Below are 20,467 nucleotides of genomic sequence, written 5' to 3'. Positions count from 1 at the left end.
TAAAATGGAGCAGACAAGATTAGAGTATTCTTTATTGTCTAGTAATGTGTGTTAAGTGGTGTATAATAAAAGACTGGGGTGAATAGTGGCAGTGTTAAAGGTGTGACAGTGAATCACTTTGTAGAGGACATATGTAGCAATCAGCAACTTTAAACTTCTATATTTGATGACTGTCTTTGACTTATCGCTTAGATCCTTCTATATTTCTATTCTTTGTGTGCAACCGTGTGACAAAACAATGTGACGAATGCATCCGCCACCATGTTGGATGATATACAAATCCAAAGTGCAAACAATAACTGTGATGCATCTCCAACTTTCTTGAAATATTATGACTCTCTGGAGTCCTCTGCCAAGTCAACATTCAGAGAAAAAGTTGAAATTTTTGGCTTTGACCCGTGTATGTTAAAGCCATCCGATTATGCAGAGGATTTACCACTGATTGAATACCCTGATATTGTGAACGATCTCATTCTACAAAAAAACAAGAGTGCTCTGAGAGCACAATATCCCCCGCTAGCAACTCTGCCATAACTCTGGTAAAATGTGAGTGAACTGAACAAAATTGCAATATGCGTATTATTTACATATAACAAAGAATTCTGCCAAGTTTCGTGAAATTCCTCCAAAAATTGTGAGAGGAGTTGATTTCAGAATGTGAGTACCCTTTCTGGGACAGACTTACAGACATCGCCACGACATAATCCCCCTTCAGGCCTTTCAGCTAGCGGAGGATAAAAATTGTGAGAGAAGTTGATTTCAGAAAGCAAGCACACCTTGATGAAATTGCCAAAGTACAAGTTTGTTAATAATCAAGGGCATAACTCTGGTAAAATTTGACCAAATTGAAGGAAATTTCAATATGTGTATAATTGTCATATAACAAAGCCTTTTGCCAAGTTTGGTGAAATTCCTCCACAAATTGTGAGAGGAGTTGATTTCAGAAGAACGTACACCCTCATGAAATTGTCAAAGTACAAGTTATTTATTCAAGGGTCAAAACTCTGGTAAAATTTTCACAAACGAAATTAAATTGCAATATGCGTATTACTGTCATATAACAAGGCCTTTTGCCAAGCTTTGAGAAATTCTTCCAAAAACTGTGAGAGGAGTTGATGTCAGAAGGCAAGCACACCTTCATGAAATTGTGAAAGTACAAGGTTGTTAATCAAGGGCCGTAACTCTGGTAAAATGCGACCGAACTGAACGAAGAATATGCGTATTACCGACATATAACAATGCCTTTTGCCAAGTTTAGTGAAATTCCTCCACAAATTGTGAGAGGAGTTAATTTCAGAAGGTGAGCACCCTTCCTGGGATGGACGGACGGAAATCGCCATGACATAATCCCCCTTTGGGCCTTTCTGCCAGTGGGGGATAAAAAAAACCCAAAAAGTGCATAAATTAACGGATTACTGGAATGGCATCGCTAATCTCTCACCTGGCAAAGTTGACCCACATTGTTCTCCTTGTGTATCCAGACTCGCTAAGGTTTGCGTTGCTTCTAATCTGGCTTTAGCTTGGCAGATCTGTCATTTATCCTGTTGCTTCTCGAGACTGTGAGATGAGTTTTCATCTTGACCTTATCGTGTCCTAATTTGAGTGTTGGTGCCCAATCTGGATTTGTTTTATTGTGTAGGTTTGCCGGTGCTTCTGGAAGGTGAGAAGCAGAGTGTTCACGTTAAAGCTCTAAAGCTCAATTTAATCAGCAGAAATCATAGTAATGAACGCTTACCAGATATAAAGTGGTCACCACACACATGGGTGTAATTAGCTTTTTCTTCAGTTGAGTCCTTACGCTGTATGTTTTTGAACCACAGCATACACATGGCATCCTCTGGACAGTTCTTCATCTGTTTTGTCACCGTTTTTAATTATTTTGGGAATTCTGAAGAACCGTTTGTCTTTGTCTCGAGTAGCATTATTACCGCAATTATATACCACACATAAAGTAGGCATAGTCTTTCTTCAAAGGCAATGAAATCAAAAGAAAATCACGAAGCGTTGCAACAGCTCACACGTGAAGTGCGGCTATCTTGGTTGTTGTTATCATCCAAAATGGTGGACTTCCGGTTTGGAAAATAAGCGTGACGTCACATGCACACGAAGAATATCATTAACCCCCCCCCCCCCGAAAAAGGTTCTATTTTGCATTGTTTTCAAATTTACTACAACAATCTTCATTACAAATTATATTACTTGACAATAACTTGAGAGAAAAGTAGATTCTATATTTCTATAAAGACAGAAATATTCACATGAATTTCAGAATTTCTTAGCATTTGGTTTGTCCCCATTTTTACTTTAACGACAGCGTGCGCTTGAGTTTACGCAAAATCCATGAGTTTATCGTTTGAACACATGCTTCAGTAGAAGAGATTAGGAATGAGGAAAATCTGACCTTTTGAACGAAGTAGTTAACATAATCACCAATTTGCTTCCATTTAAACAGGTACCTAGAAATAGTGCAGAATCTTAAACATATAAGACGTTGAACATTTACTTTCTTCGTTTTAAATTTTACAAACAGGGTTGAACAGGATTTCCATGATTAGAACAATATGATAAAGCTGACAGTAAATATTGTCGACTTTATTTTGCTTTCCCATCTTGCAGCGCTCATCGAAAAAGGTAGTGAAGTGGTGGAACCTCATCACAGTCCTCATCCTCAGCAAAGCATGGAATGATCTCCAGCATCTGCTTGTAAGCTGGAATCTCACTCTTGGTGACCATCTGGACAACTTCTGACACTCTGCAGAAAAGAAAACATTTCTCTCAGGAGGGCACTACTACCACTGTAAACTGCATTTGGGGCTCACATGGAGAACAGTTATGCTGTAAATGATCACAGAGGAAGAGGGAGGTCACCATTATGCCAGAGGAAAAACAGAGGAAGTCTCTGTTATGTTGCTAATTTTCCATGCAGAATTTCCTGCAGCCACATGGTAAACCATTTGGATAATCTAGTACAAGCAAAGGAAAGTCACTGGGCAGCTGACAGTGTATTCTTGCAAGATGTGTTACACTGGCTTTCCTTTACCGTTGCTCCAACACTTTCACATTCGCTCACAAACGTGAGTAAACACAGAATATACTGTAGCTACTGCTGCAGTACAGGGAAGGAACAACACTTGTTACAGAAGCTACAAATGACTTGAAATCTTTGCCGGCAAAGATGATACCCAGAGTAGGAAAGGGATCCTTGACAGAAGCTGGAGCGCTTTCGACAGGTTCAAAGACGGGAGGGTTTAGATGATAACTGGTGACTTTCAAGCTGCTATGACAGGCACAGTCCCTAAGGAGGATGATTACCTCCCATTATCTCCAGCATGCACATACATCATACTTGCCAACTCTTTCTTGCCAATTCACATGGTAGTCTATTGGTTTTGACAGGTAAATCCCACCTACTGATTTTAGTTCTAAAAATTACCGTATTACAAAATAATCAGTAAAAACTGTTGGATTTGATCTTTTGACCTCACTTTTCAGCACAGGGGATACAAGTACTGTATATAGCGTCAGATAGTCCTATTGAGTGAAGCCGAGAGCCAATAGAATGGCATGATAATGATCCATTCATCTATCCATTATCTGTAACAGTTTATCCTGTACAGGGTTGCAGGCAAGCTGGAGCCTATCCCAGCTGACTATGGTATGGGTGAGAGGTGGGGTAAACCCTGAAGTAACCAAGTCGCCAGGTCATCTTGACACACAGAGACACACAACCATTCACACTCACATTCACACCTACGGTCAATTTAGAGCCACCAGTTAGCCTAACCTGCATGTCTTTGGACTGTGGGGGAAACCGGAGCACCCGGAGGAAACCCACACAGACATAGGGAGAACATGCAAACTCCACACAGAAAGCCCCTTGTCGGCAACTGGACTCGAACCCAAACCTTCTTATTGTGAGGCAACAGTGCTAACCACTACACCATCATGCCGCCTGCTGGTAATCACAACCAATGAAAACTCTGAAGAAAAAAAAAAAGATTCGCTTTGACAAGAAGTTCAAGGCGACTTGCTCATCAGATCATCCAGCATCAAAGCATCAAGGCAAGGTGAAAGGCATGCATTTTGTGAAGTATGTCAGTCCAATTTCTCGATCAGTTTTCTTCAAATATAGCACTCAGAATGCAGAAGAACGCACCATTTTGCTTTTTTTTTCAAAATTTTATCATGTCTCCGAACCCCCCTAGAAGGGTACAAATACGCCGCACAATCTGATATACTGCTTTTCATTCTCAGGGGGTTGGCAAGTATGATACAGTACCAGTCAAAATTTGGCCACACCTTCTAATTCAGTGTATTTTCTTTATTTTTATGAATTAAAAGACACATCATGTCTTAAAGTAATGATGGACGTCGTTCTCTTTACGTAGTTGAGCGCTTCTTGACATAATATGGATTACTACAGTTATGGAATAGGGCTATGTACTGTATTTTAAAAAGGCAGGAAATTAAGAAGGTAAGAAATTGCACTAATTAACTTTTGACGAGGCATCTGTTAATTGAAAAGCGTTCCAGATGACTACCTCATGAAGCTGGTTAAGATAATGCCAACAGTGTGCAAAGCGTCATCAAGGTAAACGCTGGCTACTTTGAAAAATCTAAAATATGCACATATATATATATATCTCATCTCATTATCTGTAGCCGCTTTATCCTGTTCTACAGGGTCGCAGGCAAGCTGGAGCCTATCCCAGCTGACTACGGGCGAAAGGCGGGGCACACCCTGGACAAGTCGCCAGGTCATCACAGGGCTGACACATAGACACAGACAACCATTCACACCTATGGTCAATTTAGAGTCACCAGTTAACCTAACCTGCATGTCTTTGGGGGAAACCGGAGCACCCGGAGGAAACCCACGTGGACACAGGGAGAACATGCAAACTCCGCACAGAAAGGCCCTCGTCGGCCACGGGGCTTGAACCCAGACCTTCTTGCTGTGAGGCGACAGCGCTAACCACTACACCAATATATATATATTTTACACTTTATTTACCACATAATTCCATATATGTTCCATGTGTTATTTCATAGTTTTGATGTCTTCAGTATTGTTCTACAATGTAGAAAATAGTCAAACTATAGAAAAACCTCTGAACAAATATAAGTGTGTCCAAACTTTTGACTGGTACTATGTATGTATGAATTTGTGTGAGAAATTGAAGAAGATTAACAGTGTGGCACAATTCATTTCTGACTTTTAACTGAATAATGTAATTTTCTGAGGCATAACAGAATTGTACACTGTAATGGGTGATATGGTTGATTCTGGCTGGGGATCAACAGTGATACAGTGATAGACACTCTCTGCATCGAAAAAAGTTTGGCACTTGGCATTTTGTCTACTTTTATCCAGTCTAGTACAAGGAGTTTTGATATTCATTGGTTTTATGGTGTGAAGACGAACAATAATACCTTGTTTTTTCAATTACACACCTGTTGCCCAAGGACCTACTGAATCCTTGAGCAAGATAGCTATCCTTGAGCAAACTTAAACAGCACTTTTTTTTTCTGGCCAAAATTGCTCTTACTGCATCCATTTTGTCTACTGTACCTCTTTAAACCCTTATTTCCTCTCCATTAATAATATTAAATCATTGACATAAGACGGGTCAATATCTACTCCTAATATACAAAGAAATAGGTACAGTATCATTCGCAAATAATACATTTTTAATCAAATCTAATAGCACGAATAAAGGAGAAACCTCTTTAATTCTACATAAGTTTTTTTTGGCTTTGTTTTTTAAACCAGGAATACATGAAATAATTCAATTTGATTTGACTTACAAAACTACAGAAAGGAATGTATGGAAAATCCCCACCTCTGTTTAAGTCGATCTCCGTGATTGGAGTAATCAGCGTACAACATTGCAGGTCCATAAAACAGAGCCGTGATGGTCAGATTATAGTTTTCCTGAAATTCAGAGCAAACAACAGAATTTTTCCAGGTGCAACAGTCTCATATGTGGTCGTTTTGGCAGTCTACCATGAAAGAAACGCATATATTATATCCTAAATTACTACAACATCTGTTTTAATACATTCATAAAATATATTATAATATATTATACATGAGAATTATTGCATTCATTATGTTCAGAGCTCTCAAAGTGAACCTGTAGGGACCTTTCATATGACATCATTGTAACTGCGGATTTGTTTATGCGGCCATGTTACTGGGTGAACTTTGTGTTTGAGAACGACCAGCACAAGTGTACGTGAGTCACTGTAAGCCAAATTCAATAAATATCTGCAGATAAACTTGTAAAAGTTGCATCTAAAAGAACAATGCCAGAGATCTGTAGTGCTTTTGGATGTAATAACAGACGTGGAGATGAGCCTGGTTCCCGGTGAACCCAGAAAGATGAGAAAAATGATGGGCTGCAGTTAAATGGGAAGACTGGATGCCAACAAAGCATTCCCATGTGTGTGAAGAACATTTTATATCAGGTTAGTATGAAAGCTCTGTGCACCTGTTATTTCTCCTTACAATTTTTCTAGCTCAAAACCATTCAGTTATAAAAATCCCATAGATCTAGATCTAGCCTCAGCGTACTCAAGGTAATGTTCAACAAATCTGTAAAAAAAAAAAAACAGCTCACCACCCACAGAGGTAGCCGTAGGGGGCTGGTGCAGTGTGGATTAGGCGGCAGTTGAAGGCAGGGGCCTCAACGACCTGATCCCCGAACACAGCAGCTAGCTGTTGGGACATGGAATGTCACTTCGCTGGGGGGGAAAGAACCTGAGCTTGTGTGGGAGGTTGAGAGGTACCGGCTAGAGATAGTCGGGCTCACCTCCATGCACAGCTTGGGCTCCAGAACCCAGCTCTCTCCACTTCTCTGGAGTCATCCATGGTGAGTGGCGGCGGGCTGGTGTGGGCTTGCTTATAGTTTCCCAGCTTGGCCACCATGTGTTGGAGTTTACCCCAATGAAAGAGAGGGTCGCCTCTCTGCCCTTTCGGGTCGGGGAGAGGGCTCTTGCTGTTGTTTGTGCCTACGGGCCGAATAGCAGTATAGAGTATCCGGCCTTCTTGGAGTCCCTGGGAGAGGTACTGAGAGGTGCTCAGACTGGGGACTCCATTGTTCTACTAGGGGACTTCAATGCTCACGTGGGCAACGACAGTGACACCTGGAGGGGCATGATTGGGAGGAACGGCCTCCCCGATCTGAACCCGAGTGGTGTTTTGTTATTGGACTTCTGTGCTAGTCATGGTTTGTCCATAACAAACACCATGTTCGAGCCTGGGGTGTCCATAAGTGCACATGGCACCAGGACACCTTAGGTCGGAGGTCGATGATCGACTTTGTTGTCGTTTCATCTGATCTCCGGCCCTGTCTTGGACACTCGGGTGAAGAGAGGGGCTGAGCTGTCAACTGATCATCACCTGGTGGTGAGTTGGATCCGCTGGTGGAGGAGGAAGCCGGACAGACCTGGCAGGCCCAAATGTATGGTGAGGGTCTGCTGGGAACGTCTGGCCGAGCACTCTGTCAGGGAGGTCTTTAACTCCCACCTCCGGGAGAGCTTCTCCCAGCTTCCGAGGGAGGTGGGAGACATTGAGTCTGAGTGGACCATATTCTCTACCTCCATTGTAGATGCAGCTGTTCGGAGCTGTGGCCGCAAGGTCTCCGGTGCCTGTCATGGTGGGAATCCCGGAACCCGGTGGTGGACACTGGAAGTAAGGGACGCCGTCAAGCTGAAGAAGGAGTCCTATTGGGCCATGTTGGCCTCTGGAACTCTGGAGGCAGCTGACAGGTATCGGCAGGCTAGGCGTGCCGCAGCTCGGGCAGTTGCGGAGGCAAAAACTCGGAACTGGGAGGAGTTCAATGAGGCCATGGAGAAGGACTATCGGTCGGCCTCGAAGAAATTCTGGCAAACCGTCTGGCGCCTCAGGAGGGGACTGGGGACCTCGACTGGGGACATTGTCGGGTGGTGGAAGGAATACTTCGAGGATCTCCTCAATCCCACCATCACGTCTTCCATTGAGGAAGCAGAGGTTGATGACTCAGAGGTGGACTCGTCCATTACCCAAGCTGAAGTCACTGAGGTGGTTTTCAAGCTCCTCGGTGGCAAGGCACCAGGGGTGGATGAGATCCGTCCCGAGTATCTCAAGTCTCTGGATGTTGTGGGGCTGTCTTGGCTGACACGCCTCTGCAGCATTGTGTGGCGGTGGGGACAGTGCCTCTGGAGTGGCAGACTGGGGTGGTGGTCCCTCTTTTTAAAAAAGGGGACCAAAAAAGGGGACCGGAAAGTGTGCTCCAATTATAGGGGAATCACACTTCTCAGCCTTCCCGGGAAGGTTTACTCCAGGGTACTGGAGAGGAGAATTCGGCCAATAGTCGAACCTTGGATCCAGGAGGAACAATGCGGTTTTCGTCCTGGTCGTGGAACACTGGACCAGCTCTATACCCTTCATAGGGTGCTCGGGGGTTCATGGGAGTTTGCCCAACCAGTCCACATGTACTTTGTGGATCTGGAGAAGGCATTTGACCGTGTCCCTCATGGTATTCTGTGGGGGGTGCTTCGGGAGTATGGGGTTCAGGGCTCTTTGCTAAGGGCTGTCCGGTCCCTGTATGAACGGAGCAGGAGTCTGGTTCGCATTGCCAGCAGTAAGTCAGACCTGTTCCCAGTGCATGTTGGACTCCGGCAGGGCTGCCCTTTGTCACTGGTTCTGTTCATAATTTTTATGGACAGAATTTCTAGGCGCAGCCAGGGGCCGGAAGGAATCCTGTTTGGGAACCACAGGATTTCATCTCTGCTTTTTGCGGATGATGTTGTCCTGTTGGCTTCATCAAACCAGGACCTTCAGCGTGCACTGGGGTGGTTTGCAGTCGAGTGTGAAGCGGCTGGGATGAGAATTAGCACCTCCATGTCCAAGGCCATGGTTCTCGACTGGAAAAGGGTGGCTTGCCCTCTCCAGGTTGGTGGAGAAGTCCTGCCTCAAGTGGAGGAGTTTAAGTATCTCGGGATCTTGTTCACGAGTGAGGGATGGATAGAGCAGGAGATCGACAGGCGGATCGGTGCAGCCTCCGCAATGATGCGGTCGCTTTACCGGTCCGTCATGGTGAAGAAGGAGCTGAGCCAAAAGGCGAAGCTCTCGATTTACCGGTCGATCTACATTCCGACTCTCACCTATGGTCATGAGCTTTGGGTAATGACCGAAAGAACAAGATCGCGGATACAAGCGGCCGAAATGAGTTTCCTTCGTAGGGTGGCTGGGCGCTCCCTTAGAGATAGGGTGAGAAGCACAGTCACTCAGGAGGAGCTCAGAGTAGAGCCGCTGCTCCTCCACATCAAGAGGAATCAGCTGAGGTGGCTCAGGAATCTCTTTCAGATGCCTCCTGGACGCCTCCCTGGGGAGGTGTTCCAGGCATGTCCCCCCGGGAGGAGGCCCCGGGGAAGACCCAGGACACGCTGGAAGAACTATGTCTCTCGGCTGGCCTGGGAACACCTCGGTGTTCTTCCCGAGGAGCTGGCCGAGGCGTCTGGGGAAAGGGAAGTTTGGGCTTCCATACTCAGACTGCTGCCTCCGCGACCCTGCCCCGGATAAAGCGGATGAAGACGAGACGAGAAGTCTGTAATTTGGTGTAACTTTGGTCTAGATAGTAAAGCTTTTAACAGGTTGCATGGTCTGGCACTCAGCCCAGTCTACTGGTACATACACAAGTGTGTCATACTTAGCAGCTCTACTGCAGTACAAAAAACATGCGAAATGGCAAATGTATGAATGTTAAAATGTATATCTGGATGTGGGCTTTGGACATGATGTATTTTATTAGCGCTAAAGCTTGGTGAGACAAGCAGCATGTTTCTTATGTACTGATAATGCAGACGAGGCTAAACACCATAAAATATATGCTAGATCTAGGCCCTAGCTTGTTTATTACTACAACCCTGATTCCAAAAAAGTTGGGACAAAGTACAAATTGTAAATAAAAATGGAATGCAATGATGTGGAAGTTTTCAAAATTCCATATTTTATTCAGAATAGAACATAGATGACATATCAAATGTTTAAACTGAGAAAATGTATCATTTAAAGAGAAAAATTAGGCGATTTTAAATTTCATGACAACAACACATCTCAAAGTTGGGACAAGGCTATGTTTACCACTGTGAGACATCCCCTTTTCTCTTTACAACAGTCTGTAAACGTCTGGGGACTGAAGAGACAAGTTGCTCAAGTTTAGGGATAGGAATGTGAACCCATTCTTGCCTAATGCAGGATTCTAGTTGCTCAACTGTCTTAGGTCTTTTTTGTCGTATCTTCCGTTTTATGATGCGCCAAATGTTTTCTGTGGGTGAAAGATCTGGACTGCAGGCTGGCCAGTTCAGTACCCGGACCCTTCTTCTACGCAGCCATGATGCTGTAATTGATGCAGTATGTGGTTTGGCATTGTAATGTTGGAAAATGCAAGGTCTTCCCTGAAAGAGACGTCGTCTGGATGGGAGCGTATGTTGCTCTAGTACCTGGATATACCTTTCAGCATTGATGGTGTTTTTCCAGATGTGTAAGCTGCCCATGCCACACGCACTAATGCAAGCCCATACCATCAGAGATGCAGGCTTCTGAACTGAGCGCTGATAACAACTTGGGTCGTCCTTCTCCTCTTTAGTCCGAATGACACGGCATCCCTGATTTCCATAAAGAACTTCAAATTTTGATTTGTCTGACCACAGAACAGTTTTCCACTTTGCCACAGTCCATTTTAAATGAGCCTTGGCCCAGAGAAGACGTCTGCGCTTCTGGATCATGTTTAGATACGGCTTCTTCTTTGAACTACAGAGTTTTAGCTGGCAACGGCGGATGGCACGGTGAATTGTGTTCACAGATAATGTTCTCTGGAAATATTCCTGAGCCCATTTTGTGATTTCCAATACAGAAGCATGCCTGTATGTGATGCTGTGCCATCTAAGGGCCCAAAGATCACGGGCACCCAGTATGGTTTTCCAGCCTTGACCCTTACGCACAGAGATTCTTCCAGATTCTCTGAATCTTTTGATGATATTATGCACTGTAGATGATGATATGTTCAAACTCTTTGCAATTTTACACTGTCGAACTCCTTTCTGATATTGCTCCACTATTTGTCGGTGCAGAATTAGGGGGATTGGTGATCCTCTTCCCATCTTTACTTCTGAGAGCCGCTGCCACTCCAAGATGCTCTTTTTATACCCAGTCATGTTAATGACCTATTGCCAATTGACCTAATGAGTTGCAATTTGGTCCTCCAGCTGTTCCTTTTTTGTACCTTTAACTTTTCCAGCCTCTTATTGCCCCATCCCAACTTTTTTGAGATGTGTTGCTGTCATGAAATTTCAAATGAGCCAATATTTGGCATGAAATTTCAAAATGTCTCACTTTCGACATTTGATATGTTGTCTATGTTCTATTGTGAATACAATATCAGTTTTTGAGATTTGTAAATTATTGCATTCCATTTTTAATTACAATTTGTACTTTGTCCCAACTTTTTTGGAATCGGGGTTGTATTAGAAGTCCACATTTGAGCTTACCTTTGCATTAATAAAGTGTTTTTCTTTATCGGGAATTTCCCTTAACATTCCGGCACAAAACTTGCCTTGAAATATTGGGACGCATCTGTACTTTTGGCTGCCTTTAGCATCTCCAGTGTATTTAGAAGTCCCAAATACTAAATAGTTCAGGATGTTGTAGAGTCCCAAATCCAGTAGCTAGTTTGCCGAACACTTTTCAAGTAGAATAAATACATTTGTGGGTAAATGATATGGATCTGTGATGCCTGCATGTTACAGCTTTTGGATGTAACGTGATTTCCTGGTATAATCAAAATTTTTAATCATTTCAGAGAAACTGTACTCACTGCAGTCATCTCAATTTTCATTATTAACTGTCACGACTATGTTTCTTTGTTTACCCGGCAATACGGCGGACACTGCATGATAAACAAAAATCTGTTACATCAGTGAAAAGCCCCTATATGCTGCAAGGTTCAACTACAATTTTGTGTGTGTGTGTTTGTGTGTGTGAGAGAGAGAGAGATGTATCAGCTATCCTTGAAGAGAAGGAAGATGGGGTCACTAGGGAAGTGAGGCATTTCAACATTGGGTGCTGATGGAGAGAAGGAAAGGAAGGAAGGAAGGAAGGAGCTCAGGCACTTGATAGCCTGCAATGATCCGTGTGTGGTGTGGTGTGATATTCAACTCAGATAGATTTGTGTGTGTGTTTTGAGAGGTTTTGCTTTAACCTTGACGTGTTTCAGCAGCTCTCCCACTGTCATTTCCTCCTGTCCTTCTTTTTTTCCCTGCACCAAGAGCTTGTCCCAAAGGGAGTACTCTTTCCCTGCAACCTGCCGAGAGACATAACACATCAGTTCTTAACACAAAAACGCACTCCACAGCAATCACATCAGGAAAGAAGACAAACATATTTAATCTGGTTCTGTGAAGTAAATGAATTTCTTTGTAAAAACGACATCAGAGGCAACTAGGGAAGTACAGAGCAAAAGAATGAGTGGGAGCACAAAAGAAAAACAAAACAAAGGAAAAAAAATGTCAGAATGACATTCTATCATTATAATGGGATAATTGTTCATCCACAAGTCTGGAGAGTAGCCCAAACTCAGGCCTCTCTGGGCTCCAAGGTCACATCCTAAAGGAGCTATAATCTTAGACTGCAGGCAAAGGAATATGTGGCTGGAAATACAAAATGATCTAATACGGGCTGAGCAAAGAAAAAAAAATCCCACAAATATCCAACAAATATTTTGGACAAACAATAGACCTGGCCTGGAAAACACCAAGCAGCAAAGAACTTCTGTTTTTCACAATGAGAGCTATTTTATTTAACGCTGTAATCCTTATATAAACTTACTGTCCTCCTGTGAACTGTAGGTTTCAAATTTGAAATAACGTTACAGTTGTTTCATCTGACTTGAGCTGGGTAAGTACGAATGTCCCAAAGGCAACCATGAATGAAGTCATTCTATTTTTGTGTTTTCACAAATGTTCGGCATATACATATCTAGATTTACTGTCCACAGAACCCATAAAGATCATCATTCATCCAAAGCATTTGTGTTTGAAAGAGTGTCTGTGTGGATTTGGCTGACAGTGTGGAACAAATTATTATACATCCAGGCTTGTGCCCAGTTCCACAGGATGTGCTCGATTCTGGCCAACGACACACACTTGTTGAATTCCAGCCACACATAAAGTCTATCAAAGGACGTATTCATGAAAACACAGTTTAGTTTCCTTTTCTGATCTATACACTGCAAAAAACCCCAAAACAAAATAAAACCAAATCTGCAATGTAATGTATAGAAGCTACTGTATCTATCTATCTATAACCAACAGTTGCTCTATTTGGATATGCTGCATACACATACAGGGACACTGTAGCAAGACATGAATCTTATATTTATTGCTGCATCGCTTTCTCTTAAAGCCAGATTTGTTGGTTCAATCGGTCGATCTCCTCTTACTGCAACGCCTGCCCATTAACCTCTGTGCTGACACCTGACACCTGTTGACTCCATAAAAACTCATCTATTAAACTGTGTGAGAAAGAGCATAAGCACACGCACATTAAAGGTGACATATTATACCCCTTTTCCACAAGTGGACACAGTTTCCTGAGGTCTTAATGAAATGTCCGTGTAATGCTTTGGTCAAAATCCTACAAGGATAAAGCACCTCAGCTCCATTCTCACTCTGTCTAAACAGCCCTGTTCAAAACAGCCGATTTGAGAGCCTGTTCCTTTAAATGCTAATGAGTCACTGCTCACCCCACCCCCCTCTTCCACCAGCCAATCAGGTAGCACTTTCCTCAGGAATATTCATTTGCAAAGCCATAAGTGGAGATACTCGGATGAGGGGGTGGGATAATTCTACTGAGCTCCACTTGTGACATAGGAAGGGGAGCGAAATCTGAATGACTTGTTGAAGCACGTGTTTTCTGAAATAGACAGAACAAAAGAAACTGACCGCGTTGTCTTATTTCAGAGTTTGTAAGTGCTCCAGACATCCAAAAAAGTAAGTTTTTTATAATATGTCCCCTAAACATCAATTATCAATTATTCCCCTACTTTGGTGTAAAGACATGCTTTTACACATTCTTATACATGAATGTTTTTCTCCTGCCAGACATTTGGATAATCAAAGGCCCCAGTAGCATATGGCTTTAATCATCTATCCATCCATTATCTGTAACCGCTTATCCTGTGCAGGGCTGTGGGCAAGCTGGAGCCTATCCCAGCTGACTATGGGCGAGAGGCGGGGTACACCCTGGACAAGTCGCCAGATCATTGCAGGGCTGACACACAGAGACAAACAACCATTCACACTCACATTCACACCTACGGTCAATTTAGAGTCGCCAGTTAACCTAACCTGCATGTCTTTGGACTGTGGGGGAAACCGGAGCACCCGGAGGAAACCCACGCAGAAACGGGGAGAACATGCAAACTCCACAGAGAAAGGCCCTCGCTGGCCACGGGGCTCGAACCCAGAACCTTCTTGCTGTGAGGCAACAGTGCTAACCACCGTGCCGGGCAAACAAAACAAACAAACAAACAAACAAACAAAAACACAGCATACAACCTCCTACAAACCCAAAGTCCAAATAAATTGCCAAAACTTGAAAACTACATTTAAAATAAAAGCACACTGAATTCAAAATATTCATTTCCACAACTTCATCTAGGGACAGATGTCACAATAAATTGCTCAATGTTTAAATTACATTTTAAAATAAAGCCATTAATTAAAATATTGATTCTATCTATCTATCTATCTATCTATCTATCTATCTATCTATCTATCTATCTATCTATCTATCTATCTAAAGATATGATCCAAGATATGAAGTTTATCCAAATGGTGAAAGAATATTTTACGAATAAGCGTAGTGAACACACACAAAAAATGACACATCCCCCCAAAAAAAGCAAGTTAATCAAAAGAATTTTAATTTTGAACCGGTTCGCCGTTTCAACAACGTGCATCTAATCAGCCAGAAAACACTCGGAGTGACGTCATTGGAGTGAAATATCAGGAATTATTATTCACACAGGACATCTTGTCAATGGAATAAAAGCATGTGTTCTATTCTCTTCTAGCAGGTTTCATTCATTTGGTTTGATAGCATGCAATATCGTTAGCATATTGCTTATCCTACGTGCATTACGTTACTCTACCCAATGGAGAATGAGTGTTGAATATGGTTTATGATATTGCATGGTTGTCAAGACAACATGATGTCATACATCAGAGACGTAAAACTTCCACGCTAGTAAGCGACTGTAATAATTTGTAAACAAACATGGCCGGATATATATATATATATATATTTATATCCATCCATCCATCCATTATCTGTAGCCGCTACAGGGTCGCAGGCAAGCTGGAGCCTATCCCAGCTGACTATGGGCGAGAGGCGGGGTACACATTGGACAAGTCGCCAGGTCATCACAGGGCTGACACACAGACACAGACAACCATTCACACTCACATTCACACCTACGGTCAATTTAGAGTCACCAGTTAACCTAACCTGCATCTCTTTGGACTGTGGGGGAAACCGGAGCACCCGGAGGAAACCCACGCAGACACAGGGAGAACATGCAAACTCCACACAGAAAGACCCCCATTGGCCACTGGGCTCAAACCCAGAACCTTCTTGCTGTGAGGCGACAGTGCTAACCACTACACCTCATTCATTCATTCATTCATTCATTCATTCATCTGCAGTAATAACTTTACCTCAGCCAGAATTATGATGAATTTGGAGTCTAGCCAGTGGACACTTGTTAGGAATCCATCGTGCACCCACACTCATTCACACCAAGGAGTAATTAAGGGTAAATGCATCTACAGACATTTTTTAGGAGGTGGGAGTAAACCCAAGAACCTGGAGGATAACTCCATACAGACAGTAACCCCATATCAGATTTGAGCTTTGAGGCTTCCTGCTACAGCACTTGCTTTCCTCTGATAATTACTTCAACCCTTAACAATACATTAACATTTCTACATCAAGCATGTTCTTGTATTCAATGCAACCAACTGTAACAATGATGAAGGAAACAATACACTCATCTAACTGAGCAGTTGGAGGTGAAATCAGTGCATTTTAAACTTATAACCTTCCAGTTATTGTGCTGTTAAACAGTTTCTTGTTATACAGTGTCTTGCAAAAGTATTCATCCCCCTTGGTGTTTGTCCTATTTTGTCACATTACAAGCTGGAATTAAAAAGGATTTTTGGGGGTTAGCACCATTTGATTTACACAACATGCCTACCACTTTAAAGGCGCAAATTGTTGTTGTTGTTGTTGTTGTTGTTGTTGTTTTTTAATTGTGACACGAATAATAATTAAGATGAGAAAACACAAATCTGGAGTGTGCATAAGTATTCACCCCCTTTCGTATGAAACCCCTAAATATGAGCTGGTCCAACCAATTCACTTCATAAGTCACATAATTAGTTGATTAAGAGCCACCTGTGTGCAATCAAAGTGTCACATGATCTGTCACATGATGTCTGTATAAATCAACCTGTTCTGGAAGGACCCTGACTCTGCAACACTACTAAGCAAGCAACATGAAAACCAAGGAGCCTCCAAACAGGTCAGAGACAAAATTGTGGAGAAGTATGGACCCTTTTCACGTGACGTCACGACAAACGCGGCCGCCATTTTGGACATGTACTACCAGTAGTTTACCACAGCCAACATTGAGGAACGGCAGCAAAGAAAGTTTTTACTTTCAGCAAGACTTCCATCATGCCACTATATTGTTGTGCATCTGGATGTAGTAACCATCAACAAACAAGGCAAGGGTTATCATTTTATCAGATCCCGACGGAGAAGATGGATAGCGGCTATTAACATATTGGCAGCCCTCGGCATACCAACGCTTGTGTAGTGACCACTTTGTTGGAGGTAAGACGAATAAAATTAGCCAGAAAAGGCATTACATTGCTGTTAACATTCTGTGGCGGTGAGTGTGTAACCAAATAGGTTAAAATAACCCATTGTAACCTCTTTGTTCTTCTGTAGTAGCTATTGTTGACTAGTTAATGTCAACAACATAGTAGCTGGTATGTTACTGTAGCAATGTTTACGTTCAGTCATTTGGATGACTGTTAAAACCTTTCAGTCTCAAGTTTTTCCTTTACTGTATTTACTAGTTTACTGTAATTATGATCCGGCAGCTATTTACACCGGATCAAGTGTAAATAGCTGCCGGAGCCAACGTCCGAGGTTCCGGAGCGCACTCCGGCTTGCTCCCCCTCAAATTAAGCAGCGCGCTCCGGCTTGCTCCGGAGCAAGCTGGAGCGCGCTGCTTAATTTGAGGGGGAGCAAGCCAGAGCGCGTTGCTTAATTTGAGGGGGAGCAAGCCGGAACGCGCTCCGGAACCTCAGCCGGAGCACTCCTGGAGCAAGCCGGAGCACGCTCCGGAACCTCAGACGTTGGCGTGTATGTGTATGGCGATGGGTTTTTAACGACATAGGTATACAGATCATGTGGGCCGAAGTCAGGTAAAGACGAGGGCTTCGTGTACTTCCGTACGTCAGTGAACAATCCTGGTGGAAGCAGGTAAACGTCGTTCTCTAAGCCTGCTAACCTCAATTTTTGCAAATACCTCTCCCTCTGCTCGCCCTGTAAATGCCCTACGTCGCTGGATAGTGAAGGTGTTTTCTGCATCTTGCTCCTTTTTCTTTTATGTTTTTCGTTTGTCGCCTTCCTCGCATTCAAACTGATTCGAGCCGAAGTCCACTACATGTCCAAAATGGCGGTCGCGTTTACGAAGGTCACGTGACTGAAAAGGGTCTATAGATCAGGGTTGGGTTATAAAAAATATCCCAAACTTTGAATATCCCAGGGAGCACCATTAAATCCATTATAGCAAAATGGAAAGAATATGGCACCACTACAAACCTGACAAGAGAAGGCCGCCCACCGAAACTCACAGACCGGGCAAGGAGGGCATTAATCAGAGATGCAACAAAGACACCAAAGATAACACTGAAGGAGCTGCAAAGATCCACAGCAGAGATGGGAGTATCTGTCCATAGGGCCACTTTAAGCCGTACACTCCACAGAGTGGGGCTTTATGGAAGAGTGTCCAGAAAATAAGCCATTGCTTAAAGAAAACACATTTGGAGTTTGCCCAACAGCGCGTGGCAGACTCCCCAAACACATGGAAGAAGATTCTCTGGTCAAATAAGACCAAATCCAATTGAGAATCTGTGGCATAACTTGAAGATTGCTGTACCCCAATGCAACCCATCTAGCATGAAGGAGTTGGAGCAGTTTTGCCTTGAGGAATGGGCAAAAATCCCAGTGGCTAGATGTGCTAAGTTAATATAGACTTGCAGCTGGAATTGCAGCAAAAGGTGGCTCTACAAAGTATTGACTTTGGGGGTGAATACCTATGCACACTCCAGATATTCTTTCATCTTAATTATTGTTTGTGTCACAATTGTAGGCATAGAATTGGGTATGGATGGTATGGACGTGTCCCTACCAATATTTCTGATTGAAGAAAAAAAATCACGCTCCATGCGCAGTACACAAATGGTTACTGTAGATTTCCACTGGGTGAAACCACGCAAAATTCGCTCATGAATATCCGCTCTGGGGGCGTGGTCGCGAAAACAGCAAGCAAGTTTGGCTATCATGTCAATTAGCAAGTGCAGTTGCAGTGCAGTGACCGGCTGCTAGGTAGTAAGCTGTCCTTGAGGAACGTAACGTTAGATTAGCTCGTAAAGTGAATTAGTTAACAACAGTTCGTATTCAGTGTGTAAAAACGACAACATACAAATATGACTGTTTTCTAAGTTTGTGTGGCATGTAAATAGCAATCCGACTTGATACTGACAACAACTGGTGTTCATTAAGGTCACAAAGACATTATTAAATCATATCAAATTGTGCTAATGTTGGCTAATATTGCACCTAGTCTTGCTTGTGAAGTGCCTGCAAACTTTAGCAGCCCGCTAACCCTTAATTTGAAGTGCTTCAGTTAAGACCTGCAGAGCCCTGACCAAGTTCGGGTACATGACACATGTAAACAACAACCCGATGGTGATGTGGACATTGTTCGTGGCCCAGACACCTTTTAATCAAATAAAACATTTTCACGTAATCAGCATAACAGCCTCCGCCTTCTTGATCAGAAATTTTTGGTTACTCCCACCTCTCTTTTGAAAACGTCACATACCGAGTACATACATACACTGAACTGATTGGTTTTCAAGGGGGTTCATTTGAAAGCGGGAGGCTAAAAACTTTTCTCTGTAGAACCCTGTCACTCCCTCCTCTCCCTCCCCTCTCCGCTCTGGGCTCAAGAAGACAACAAAAGGGCAATAATATAACAACAACCAATCAGAATTCAGATACAATCTGTTCCCAAGTAAAATTGTAACCTTTCAACATGTCAAAGTTCTAGAGCCCTCGTCCTGTTTTACTGTTAGCTCAATCACATATCAGCTTCAACTAGCATTCTAAAACTAGTTAAAGATCACACAGAAGATAGCCTACTCCCCCTGCCTGACTAATGGAACGCAGTGTTTAAGGCTCCGTATGAGTCTTACTTTCATTTATGAGGGAAAGGAACATACACTACCGTTCAAAAGTTTGGGGTCACTTTGAAATGTCCTTATTTTTGAAAGAAAAGCACTGTTCTTTTCAATGAAGATCACTTTAAACTAATCAGAAATGCACTCTATCCATTGCTAATGTGGTAAATGACTATTCTAGCTGCAAATGTCTGGTTTTTGGTGCAATATCTCCATAGGTGTATAGAGGCCCATTTCCAGCCACTCTCACTCCAGTGTTCTAATGGTACAATGTGTTTGCTCATTGCCTCAGAAGGCTAATGGATGATTAGAAAACCCTTGTACAATCATGTTAGCACAGCTGAAAACAGTTGAGCTCTTTAGAGAAGCTATAAAACTGACCTTCCTTTGAGCAGATTGAGTTTCTGGAGCATCACATTTGTGGGGTCGATTAAATGCTCAAAATGGCCAGAAAAATGTCTTGACTATATTTTCTATTCATTTTACAACTTATGGTGGGAAATAAAAGTGTGACTTTTCATGGAAAACACAAAATTGTCTGGGTGACCCCAAACTTTTGAACGGTAGTGTACACCCTCCCGACAGTCAATGCGTTATTTGCTTGTAAAACACATTTACAAATTGGTAGAATGAGTTAATCATCACATGCAAGATTTGCAGTTAATCAAATGAATTGCATATTATTATTATTATTATTATTATTATTATTATTATTATTATTATTATTATTATTATTCATGAATTACTACAGTTCTGAGCTTCAAATTTTAAAAGTCTGGACTTTGGAGAGATGATGGATACTCTTTTGGTGGAACACAACAGAGCAAAATATTGTGATCCTCTAATGTTGACCTGAAGTTGGCGCTACTGGGGGTTGGCATTG

The 20,467-nt window shown here is 42.7% G+C and overlaps 1 protein-coding gene across 1 annotated transcript in view; it reads right to left on the bottom strand.

Annotated features, from left to right (window-relative positions):
* Positions 1 to 20,467, bottom strand: part of uba7 (ubiquitin-like modifier activating enzyme 7) — a 178,885-nt gene continuing 158,418 nt past the window's right edge. The window contains exons 22-24 of the mRNA XM_060919290.1: positions 12,246 to 12,347; positions 5,844 to 5,935; positions 1 to 2,752 (exon numbers count right to left, since the gene is read on the bottom strand). Coding sequence (XP_060775273.1) covers positions 2,620 to 2,752; positions 5,844 to 5,935; positions 12,246 to 12,347 — 327 coding nt within the window. The 3' untranslated portion in view covers positions 1 to 2,619. The remainder of the gene's footprint in view (positions 2,753 to 5,843; positions 5,936 to 12,245; positions 12,348 to 20,467) is intronic.

This window comes from Neoarius graeffei, chromosome 4 (genome assembly GCF_027579695.1).
Source record: "Neoarius graeffei isolate fNeoGra1 chromosome 4, fNeoGra1.pri, whole genome shotgun sequence".
NCBI lineage: Eukaryota > Metazoa > Chordata > Actinopteri > Siluriformes > Ariidae > Neoarius > Neoarius graeffei.
The sequence above is the reverse complement of the archived record's forward strand: the minus strand, read 5'-3'. Positions and strand labels throughout refer to the sequence as shown.